Source organism: Eutrema salsugineum, unplaced genomic scaffold (genome assembly GCF_000478725.1).
Source record: "Eutrema salsugineum unplaced genomic scaffold, Eutsalg1_0 scaffold_9, whole genome shotgun sequence".
NCBI classification, from domain to species: Eukaryota; Viridiplantae; Streptophyta; class Magnoliopsida; order Brassicales; family Brassicaceae; genus Eutrema; species Eutrema salsugineum.
In genome coordinates this window covers 1,583,182-1,593,503 of record NW_006256342.1, presented here as the reverse complement: position 1 = coordinate 1,593,503, position 10,322 = coordinate 1,583,182, and the positions used below count along the sequence as shown (strand labels likewise).

Below are 10,322 nucleotides of genomic sequence, written 5' to 3'. Positions count from 1 at the left end.
ATGGTAAATCATCTACTGTATTATATATTTTTTTTCAAAAAACAATTAAAAAAAAAACAAAACAATTGAGTCGTTTAATAGCTTCCTCCTATTGTTAGTCTTCTTCTTTAATGGCATCCCACCATCTTTAGGTTAGCTTCAGAGGATTCTGCAAATGATCTTTAACAACACTAAAGCTGTATACGCGGAGTAACGTTGGAGAACTAAAACGTATGTTGGTGTTTACTATCTCCAAGATTCGCTCATTATTTGACAAATAAGGCACACTTGTTACACAAGAACAAAAAAAAGCGCTAAAGCGTTAAGCTATATCTCTGTTTTTGGCTTTAGCTCTGTTTTGGGTAGTGGCTTTGTTTTTCTAGCCTACGATGGTTAATAGCCCACCCAAAAAAAAAAAAAAAAAAATCTGGAGCTTAACTAAATGAGCTTAAATTTTTCGATGGTATGAATATATGAACTTGTTTCAAAATGAAAAACACATAGCTTGTCCAACTAAACGTTCATAATCTGAATATCAATAAGATTGATAGAAGAGAAGGAGCAAAATGCAAAAGGGTTAATTAGCCGACATGGAAACATAGTAGTTCAATTTTAGACTCATCAATTTCCCTCCAAAACCCTCATTCTCTTAGCCATTGGGCTATATCTTTTTTACTATATTACTTCAATTACTTGTTAGAAACGTCATGGATTGGAGATATACATAATTGGCGATATTTTATTCCAACTTAATTAGCCTACATGTCAACGTTGTAGACTTTTAGTTTTCTTTTTCTCTCCAAAAATACTATTTATATTAACTTATAAGCAAGATTCAAAATTATATATTAGTTTGTGTTATTTTAAACAATTTTAGGTATGAACATGTTTGAAAACACGGCCACTTAATCACTGTAAACCGCTTGGCAATAGAAAACCAATGCGATTTGAGCTTATTCGGTTTTAAGTTCAAAATCAGATATTGGGTCCTAAATAGATTTGTCGTTATATTACATATTTTAATAAAACATACAAAACTCACACACAAAACGAATAAAATCGTGAAAAAGAGAGAAAACGGAAATTAGGTCATCGTAGTCGCAGATATGAGGCTGAAAACGAGGTTATGACAAATAGACACGATCCTCCTCGACAATTTTAGTATGCTGTTATTAATATTTTTTTTTCATATAGATATTTAATTAGGTCACTTTACAAATCTATATTTGATTCTAAAAGAGAGATAGTATTTGCACAAAAAAAAGAGAGAGATAGCATTGCAAACGCATACATATAGAAAAACATATATTAAAAACAATTATTTAGTTAACCATAAAAAACCAACCATAATTTTTACATTATTTCAAAATATGTTTGTTCAAATTATATGTGTAATAATCTCTAGATTTTTGGACAACCGGCGATACAACTTTCAAAAATAGAATAAGCAGCTAGGTTTAGCTTAGGATCACGGGACGTAACCAAGGTCGGCCCAGAGCATAGGCGAGGTAAACGACGGATTAGGACATCCAATTTTTTAATTTTGGTTAATTTTTTTAATAAAAAAATATATAAATAAAAAAAATTTAAAAGATTTTTTATAAAATAATAATATTTGTAATTGTAATGTTTATAGACTTTTCTCTAGAAAAATATTAGTTAAGGGCAACAAATTATATTTTAGAAAGAAAATAGAATTTGCAGATTTGAAGATTTTTTTAACGAATGGTATGCATCCATAGTTAGTGATGATCTGTTTATGAAATTAAAATTCTCCGAGAATTAATACTAAATGAAGTTGGGAAGCTTAATGGAGTGCTCAATTTTTTGAAACAAATGGAAGATTGTTATCAAAACACAGAAGTTTTATATCGCATATTGTTGACAGTTCTGGTATCGGTTGTTACTGCTGAAAGAAGTTTTTCGAAATTAAAGCTGATAAAGAATTATTTGTGATCTACCAAGAGCGATTAAATTGGCTAGCTTTGTTATCTATTAGGACAGTTATGGTTGAAAAACTTGACTAAGAGAGTTTAATAAACGATTTTGTAGGGAAATATGAAAAAAAAACCATATTTCAACAATAAAACATTAATCTTATTGTGTTTTTGTATTTTATATAAATTATTTATGGAGTTGAAATATTTTATAAATTTTAAATTTATTTTTCTTGTTTTTGTATTATTTTTATAAAAAATACTGAAAAATCATATTTTAAATTATAAATTAGGAAATTTAAATTTAAATTGATTAATCCGGCAATGGACGTAACGAGTTTCATCCAACATGATCTCGAATTTTCTAGTCTGTATTTAACGCAACAACCTCCTGGTGGCACTAGAGCTCCGTTGATTAAGGGTTGGATGCCAGGTTCAATCTCCCCTTTGCAATCCGCTGGCACTGGCACATTCGCAGCACCGACGGTTTTGATCGGAACCGGAAATGATGTTAAGAGTATGATGATGGCAACGAGCATCAATGGAATGATTCGAATGATCTTCATTATTGTAGCTGGTTAAGATGACTTTATCTAATTTGTAGGCGTATTCTCTGTTTTTATTTCATTTTGTTTTATGTCCTTTAAATAAGAAATTAGAATCAATAGTTCCTAGAAAACAGGAAAATTGGAAAGTGGGAATCGATTCCTATGAAGAAGGGGAGAATGCAAAGTTTGTTTTTATTGAGAAAATTGAATTGTTCAATAGCTTAATCCTATTTTTATTCCTAAAAAAAAACAATGGTATTTGTCGTATAATGCAACATGTGAACGTTATTGGCAAAACATATATCTTGTTGCCAATCTCGGATACTAATCTCTAAAATCCAGTCATTATATGTATATGATTATTACAACTTTGCAATAACCATTTTATTAGGGGTACTTATGAGTTTTAACAACGCTAACAACGGTTCTTTACAATTTAAAGTGTTTAGGGTGAAAACTTGAAATTTTATAAAAGCATGTAAAAGTTTTCAAAACCTTGTGAAAGTTTTAAAAAGTCGTTATATAAAAGATTTTGAAGGTTAATGAACATTTAAGACGGTTAATAGCGTTTAGGATATTTGGATTAGGTTTTATATTTCGCGGGAGGTTTAGAAGTCATATTCTAACGGTTTAGCATTTAGAGTATATAGATTTTATTATTTATCTATTGTTTAAAGTGTTTAGGGTTTAGATACTTAATTTTAAATAGGGTTTGTGAAATATAGGAGGAAGCTAATTAAGCCATCAGTTCGGGTTTGGAATTTGATATTTACGGTTTGTTTAAAGTGTTTAGGGTTATGATATTTTTGTAAATGGTTTGTGAGCTTCAACAAGGCTTATTCTAGCCGTTGGGTTTAGAAATCTAGCCTTGCATAAATTACCTCCGCATGCATAAATAAATTTTGTCTTGTCATTACATCAGTGTTCATGTCAGATACGAGGATATCACCCCTTCAATCACAAAATGTTAGTTACTAAAGAGTTTACAGCGATGTGTTACTACTATTACTGTGTCCGGTTTAGGTGACATTAACCTAAAGGGAAGCCCAAATCACACATTAAATTAATTTGTAAGTTAATGTGTTTAGATATATTTAATTTGTAAGTTATTTTACTTTTTTCGTGGTATAGAATAAGATTCAACTGTAACATCAATAATAATAATAATAATAATAGTTTATTTAAGGGAACCATATAAAACCAACCATAATTAGTACATATTATTTCAAATTTCAAAATATGTATGTTTGCTTTGCTACATTGTTATTACTTTCTTTGAATTACATGTATAACAATATCTACTAGATCTTTGGAGGAAGACGGCAAGGATAACCATTAATAGCACACCTCCTAAAAATAGTAGAAGCAACTTTGTTTAGATTAGGATCCTGGGACGTCGTAAAGACTTTACGCAAACATGGTTTCGAATTTTTCAGTCGATATATTTCACAACAAGGTTGCGTTCCACGTGCCTTTCCACCCCTGGGTTCAAAAGGTAATCGATGCAAGGTCCAAGCTCCTTCCCTCTGCATTCTGGTGGCAATGGCCGTTTCACGGCGCCGGCAACTTTATTCGGAGCAAGAAATAATGTCAAGAGTATGATCAAGTCTTGCTTTGGTATTTGCTGTCTTGAACGTGATTGGCCGTCACAAACTGATGTAATTTGACAATAGGGCGCAGATTAATATCATCAGAAAAGATTGTTAAAGCATACTTGTTACGCAAGCAAAAGACTCAAAAGCGACCTATTGTTGGGCTAGGAGGACCTGGTTTTCGGCAAACTCAACCAGGTCTTTGAAAAGCACATCCTCTGGTTTATCTTCTTTCTTCGGCTCACTAGTCATACAGAGGTTCCTGGTCTGTCCAACTAGCTAGACTCGAGTGGTGATGCTCAAACTCAACCAGGTCTTTGAAAAGCACATCCTCTGATTTCATTATTCATATTCGGGTTTCTACGCTTATAAAACCACATGAATGAAACATGAAGAATAGTAGAATACAACGGAATGATAAAACAACTCAGAAACAATTGACTTGTTCAATAGCTTCATCCTATTGTTAGTTCTTGGTGCATAATGCAAAGTGTATGTGTCTTGAACGTGATTCGCCGTCACACAGAAATGTATATAAGGGGCACTCTAATACCATCATTTAATGTTACTTAAAAAAATAAATAAAGAAAAGATTGCTAAAAGCACACTTGTTACACAAGCAAAAGACTCAAAGCGACCTATTGTTGGGCTTGGAGGACCTGGTTTTGGCAAACTCAACCAGGTCTTTGAAAAGCACATCCTCTGGTTTATCCTCTTTCTTCGGCTCACTAGTCATAGAAAGGTTCCTGGTCTGTCCAACTAGACTCTCGTAAGAGGAATCAGAGCCGCTACTCGAGTGATGATGCTCAAAGAACTGTTGCCTCTGGTTATGCCTTGAAGGTGGAGGTGGAAGATTCCTGATTACCTCAGCATCCCATTGAGCCGGAGGAGGTAACTTCTCAGGGGAGTTTCTTTGCGGAATTGGATCATCCACAACAGGAGAAGACGAAGCAGCAGGAGGAGGAGGCTTTACTCCTTGTGAGGAGCCTTGAGGTTTATAGACATCACCACTAAGGAAATCCACCTTACCTGAATCACTACCACCGTATACTGGTCTCATATGTGGTGGTGGTGGTGGAGGAAGAATCGGTCTGAAATCTCTTTTAGACCTTGTAGAGATTGAGAATTCACAAAAGTTAAAAGAACGTTTTTCTTATTAGAAACAAAAAAAAGTCAAGAGATCATATCTTAATATACTATTATCACCTGTGAGCTAGCTGAGCAAAATCATCATCTGATTCGTCATCATCATGATTTATGTTGACTAACTCAACTGGAGGAGGAGCTGTGGTATTCATTCCATTTGAAGCAACAGAGCCGACCTTTGCAATATCATCGTGGCGCTGAAGAACGCGCTGCAAATTATCGTTCAATGCCAATCCCTGACACAGAAGTTCCTCGTCTCTGGTAAATTAGAAAACGAAGGTACTTTCACCATTTAGCAAAACCCATCATCAAATGAGAGGAAACAGCAGCGGGAGAAACAAAAAAAAGGAAGCAAGGAACAGAAGAAGCTTACGTTGTAGTGTTCACAAGAGTCATAACACGTCTTTGATAAGTACGACACTGCTCGACTAAGTCAACTATAATTTCTTCTTTCAAACCCTGCAACAACATCCAGGAGAAAACAAACAGTTTTAATTACTTGAAAGCAAAACAAGCAGTTCCTTGTATTTTCATACAATAGAGCAAGAAAATTTCCTACCTCGGGATTCTCGGGATCAAGTGCTCCAAGCATGTCCATCAAAACATCAACTGATCCCTCAGCGCTTTGAATCTCTTCCAGGCTAAAAAATAATAAAAAATTATCAACAAACTACAGCATTTCACCGTAACTAAAGACAAAGAAGATGATCCACTTAGAAGAGAGTACCTGAGGCTAGAAACATCATCTCCTTGCAGCGATGCCTGAATAGCAGCAACTTCATCAGATGGAGCCACGTGTGCAATGGGCTGCGTCTGAGGTGGAGTAAAGAACGAGAGACTACTTTCTGTTCGAGGTGGAAACTCAATTCCAGCAGACTAAAAAAAATTATCAAAAAGGCCAAAAAACATTTGTCAAAACCTGTGTTCCAAAAAGCGGACCTAGGCACCTATAAACCGTGTTGATTACCTCCAAAGATTAGGCATTCAGCATTATAGTTACAACATAAATGGTCATACCTCATGAATAAAAAAGAACCATCTCTCAAGTTAACATACCCTGAGTTCATTATACGCATTGTAGTATTGTGGGTATTGACCACCACTTCCACCAAAAGCCTCTTGCCATGTATCTAGCAAACTAAGTACCTTTTCCCTCACATTCAGGTCAGGCTGCATTTATTAAGTTTGTAAGGTAAGCGAAATTTCCAGAGATAGAAGGCAGAATCGAGATCTTAGAAACAGGTGAAATATGGCTAAACCTTTTTCTTCACTATCTTGACCATATCAATCAAAATATCACGGTCAATGATAAGCTTGTACACGTTCTCGCCACAATTCTTACTTAAAGTCTCCAATGCCTGCACCAAAACCCCCGAGGATCATCCGAGAATGAGGTCAACACATACATGAAACCAAACAAAAGCACTCAATCCAAGAATGGAGAAAAGTATACTCACATAGAGTGCAAGAATCTGGACTTTAGGGTTTTTACTTCCTAACCGCTTCTTGAGCAACTTTACTGCTTCTTTTGCTTGACTAAGACATTAAACATTGTAAAAACCATTACATTTCCAGCCACAAAGAAACCGAAATTAGCGAGACAATAGTGACTACTAGCCAGCGAAATTGAAACAAATGTATGCGAAATTTTCAAAATAGAAATAGTTGCAGAAGATAACTCAAGGGTTTTACCTAGGATCCATGTTGATAATATCACACAATTCAATGTTAATAGCCCAATCTGGACCAATCAACATATCGTTTGTAGCTCTTCCTGCACATGCAGCCGCTTCATTTGCCATCTTAGGATCTCTTACCAATCAAATCCCACAGTTCCAAATTTCCTATAATCACATATCAAATAGACCACAATCTCTTTAGTACACAGTAACACAGCTATAATTCAAAGGTCAAAACCACATCATCGTAGTCAAATTGTTAAACTAAATATTGGCGATTGCAATAGAACTAGTATGAAAGACTGCATTTTTGTTCCCAGACCATCAAGAACAGATCACAAAGCCAAAAAGAAAAAAGAACTACAGAACAGAAGTAACCGATTCCAACGGAAACGCAAATCAAATCGCAAAATTGCTTTCAACCACTGAACAACTGAGCCAGAAAAAAGAAAAAAAAATTCCAAATTTGAACAGAGTCGATCAGTGATCGCGATTACGCAGCAACTAAAAAAGCAAACAGCCGATAGCAAGAAGAGAATCGAAGAGTAAGACAACTGAACACAACTTCAGATTCGAAAAATAAAAAGCAAAAAACTTTACCTTGTTCAGACCTAAGAACCGAAATAAGAGCAAGCGAAAGTCTCAGGATTCGAAAGCGATGAAACCAATTTGAAGGGGACTTTCGGAAAATTTTCAACTTTTACCCTCAAACACGGTAAGGATTATTCTGAACGTGTCAAGGTAAGGTCAGCCTTTCGCCGTCTAGAATCAACTGCGACTTTTCTTCTTCTCTAGATGCACGAAAGTTGCAAACTTGTGTTTTGGGTTTTCTCATTATTATGCTAATGTCACGGTCGGTGATACTAAGACAAAGTCACCGTCGACTTTAGTGACCCTTTTTTTTAATATAGCAAACTTAGGAAGTGTTATTCAATATAGTTTTTAATAGAATTTAAATCCAACCACAATCTATTATTATTCAATTAATGGTTCTAAATAATGTTTTAAAATCAAGTGTTATTGGTTCTTTTGATTGTAAATCATATTTAAGAGGTTTTAAAGTTTGGTGTTATTCAATAAAAATTTCAAATCTTTCATTAAAATCCAGTGTTATTCAAAACTAAATAATTTTTAAAATCTTTGTACATTAAGTCATTTCAAATCAATTATAATAGAGTTTTATGAGTAAATTATTAGAATCAAAATCCAGTGTATATTGCAGAGATTTTAGAATCTAAATAAATGAATCCATCAAATTGATATCAAATTTTAAATCTAGAAGATTATAAAACATAGAAAATTCATTTCAAATTCATGACTGAATATCACCCCCTTAATTTAATAATGACTCTTTTGGACATTTTCATAAATTAACAATGAAAGGTTAATACGACAAAAAAAAAACAATGAAAGGTTAATAAAATCTTTTTAGTCGCACCGGTCTATTCCCGGCAAAATCACCGTAACTAACAATGACACAACGGCGTCGCTTGTCATATAGTTTTCGTCGTTGACTTGTCTTCGGTGAAGTCCAAACCGCTAATACATGAGCGCGTTTTCTAAACGCAAGAAAAACAAAAATCGGAAACGGGTCGGCGTTTGGAAGATGACTATGATGACTATAAATGAATCTCACACAATTCCACATACAAGGACCCACCACTGACTTACCACTCAGGTACCAAACTACCAATCACTAAAACTTATCATCAACCTCACCAGAACAAGAGCATAAACATAGCATAACAAAACAAATAGATTTCACTCCTCTTGGACTTGAAGCGAAGGCAAAGATGATTGACACTGACACTAAGTTTTAGGTCACATGCAAAAACTTAAAATTTTGATATTTCTCGATGAGCATTATAACACTTTTATCGGTTTATGTTAGCAAAAGCTGGAGTATCTATCTACATATAAGATCACTATAGACTCTATAGCTACATTACATAGGCTTACAAAGAACACCAGAAAAAAAGGGGATAGAATCTTTGGTTGCACATTGAAGAAGAGTACTCATGTCCTCTGCTTTCATCTTCACCATTCCTGGGGCTGGATTCATTCATCCATGATCCATGGGTTTAAAAAACGCACTATATCCGGCCCGAGTTATATGAATAGGTTATCCTCTTAGCCAAAGAAGTGTATAACCAATGCAGAACTTTTCGTTTCAATCTCGTAGATGTACATTCCAGAGGAAAGATAAGCATCCTCTGTTTTCATCCCTGTATCAAAACCCCACAGTTCGAAAAATCAAAACCCCAAAAGTTGAAAGAGATGAGACAAGAGATTGTGTTACGGAATTAGGAAACAGCACAGGATTAGCATCTTTAGTCATCACCCTTGAACAACAAAGTCCAAAGCTTGAAGTCAAAATCTCGTGCAACCAACGCATCTACATTGACCCTTTCTAACGAACCACAGAAAAAAAAAAAAGGACCAATTTCACAAACACGAGAAGAGTATCACAAAGCTACGCACCGGTACGGCCACGAGGAAAATTAACTCTAGAAGAAGACTTAATAATCAAGAAGACCAAAGCTCGAACTAGATGCAAAATACGTCTACAGATTCATAAGGAAGCTGGTTATATCATCAAAGTTAATCGTATTACAGTTTTCTTTCTATATCGGTATATGGTCAAATAGTTTTTAATTTCCCGGAGTCTATGCATACCTTAGACTTGGATCGCTGTTGCTTCTGCTGCTATTACCACCACTGCTCTTTGAGCTCCCACTGTTGATCCTTGAGACACCTCTGTGACTCCTACGCGAATCTGACAATCCATTCTTCCACCAATCTTTATCCTCTGATCTGGGAGAAATCCAAGAGCCTTTGCTTGTGACAGAAGAATCATCCTCATCTTTCTTCTTCGTCTTTTTCTTAGCACCCAAGCTAACAGGAAACACCAATTTCAGAAGAAACCCACTGTTGTTTACGCCTCCGTTTCGAATCGGATCGACCCATTTATCGCTCTTCATCTTCCTCACGACTTTACTCGGCTTGCTTTTTCTCTGAGGCAATTCATCGAGCACTTTCCGCTCCTTATCTTCGTCTGAGTTCACCTCAACGAGATCCTTCAACGAAAGCTCGTAGCACGACTCGGGCATCTTGCTAACCATTTCCATAAGCTCTCGCTGACCACGAGCGATCACCTGAGCTTTCGAAACAGGCGAGAGATTACTGCAGTGACGGTGAGAAGGACTCTTCGGTGGGCTGCTTCTCCACAGAGGAGGTGAACAGACGCCGGAATCTGGATGATCATCGAAAGTTCTGGGAAAAACTAAATGGGAATTGAACGATTTCGATGAAGAATCAAACATTGCGATGGTCGTCGTTGAAATTTGGGATTTTGCTTTGAAGCAACAAACAAAAAAATGCGATTTTTAGGATTTAAGAGTCTTGTTCACAATTTATAAAGAAGCCCCGTTATACACGCCC

The 10,322-nt window shown here is 35.5% G+C and overlaps 2 protein-coding genes across 3 annotated transcripts; both read right to left on the bottom strand.

The window, feature by feature from the left end:
- Positions 1–4,474: 4,474 nt before the first annotated feature.
- LOC18008754 (TOM1-like protein 4) lies at positions 4,475–7,659 on the bottom strand. Of its 2 annotated transcripts, XM_024151141.1 has the most exons (10): positions 7,482–7,659; positions 6,895–7,046; positions 6,660–6,738; positions 6,462–6,560; positions 6,259–6,372; positions 5,930–6,078; positions 5,762–5,843; positions 5,576–5,661; positions 5,263–5,460; positions 4,475–5,165 (listed from the first exon to the last, which is right to left on the bottom strand). In XM_024151141.1, exons 2-10 carry the CDS (start codon positions 7,002–7,004, stop codon positions 4,685–4,687), a joined length of 1,398 nt encoding a protein of 465 aa, XP_024006909.1. In that variant the 5' UTR covers positions 7,005–7,046; positions 7,482–7,659; the 3' UTR covers positions 4,475–4,684. The 2 variants fall into 2 exon arrangements, with proteins under 2 accessions (XP_024006909.1, XP_006390135.1); XM_006390073.2 differs by lacking the exon at positions 7,482–7,659 and having other exon boundaries at positions 6,895–7,466.
- A 1,048-nt stretch (positions 7,660–8,707) lies between these two features.
- LOC18008756 lies at positions 8,708–10,322 on the bottom strand. The gene is made up of 2 exons (XM_006390072.2): positions 9,558–10,322; positions 8,708–9,106 (listed from the first exon to the last, which is right to left on the bottom strand). The coding sequence occupies exons 1-2, from the start codon at positions 10,202–10,204 to the stop codon at positions 9,052–9,054; spliced, it is 702 nt and encodes a 233-aa protein (XP_006390134.1). The 5' UTR covers positions 10,205–10,322; the 3' UTR covers positions 8,708–9,051.

Coding starts and splice junctions, on each gene's coding strand:
- LOC18008754 (XM_024151141.1), bottom strand. CDS start 7,004: ATGGCAAATGAAGCGGCTGCATGTGCAGGAAGAGCTACAAACGATATG. Junction 6,561..6,659: donor TCCAGATTCTTGCACTCTAT/GTGAGTATACTT, acceptor GTTTTGGTGCAG/GCATTGGAGACTTTAAGTAA. Junction 5,166..5,262: donor TTTGCTCAGCTAGCTCACAG/GTGATAATAGTA, acceptor AATCTCTACAAG/GTCTAAAAGAGATTTCAGAC.
- LOC18008756 (XM_006390072.2), bottom strand. CDS start 10,204: ATGTTTGATTCTTCATCGAAATCGTTCAATTCCCATTTAGTTTTTCCC. Junction 9,107..9,557: donor AACAGCGATCCAAGTCTAAG/GTATGCATAGAC, acceptor GTTTTGATACAG/GGATGAAAACAGAGGATGCT.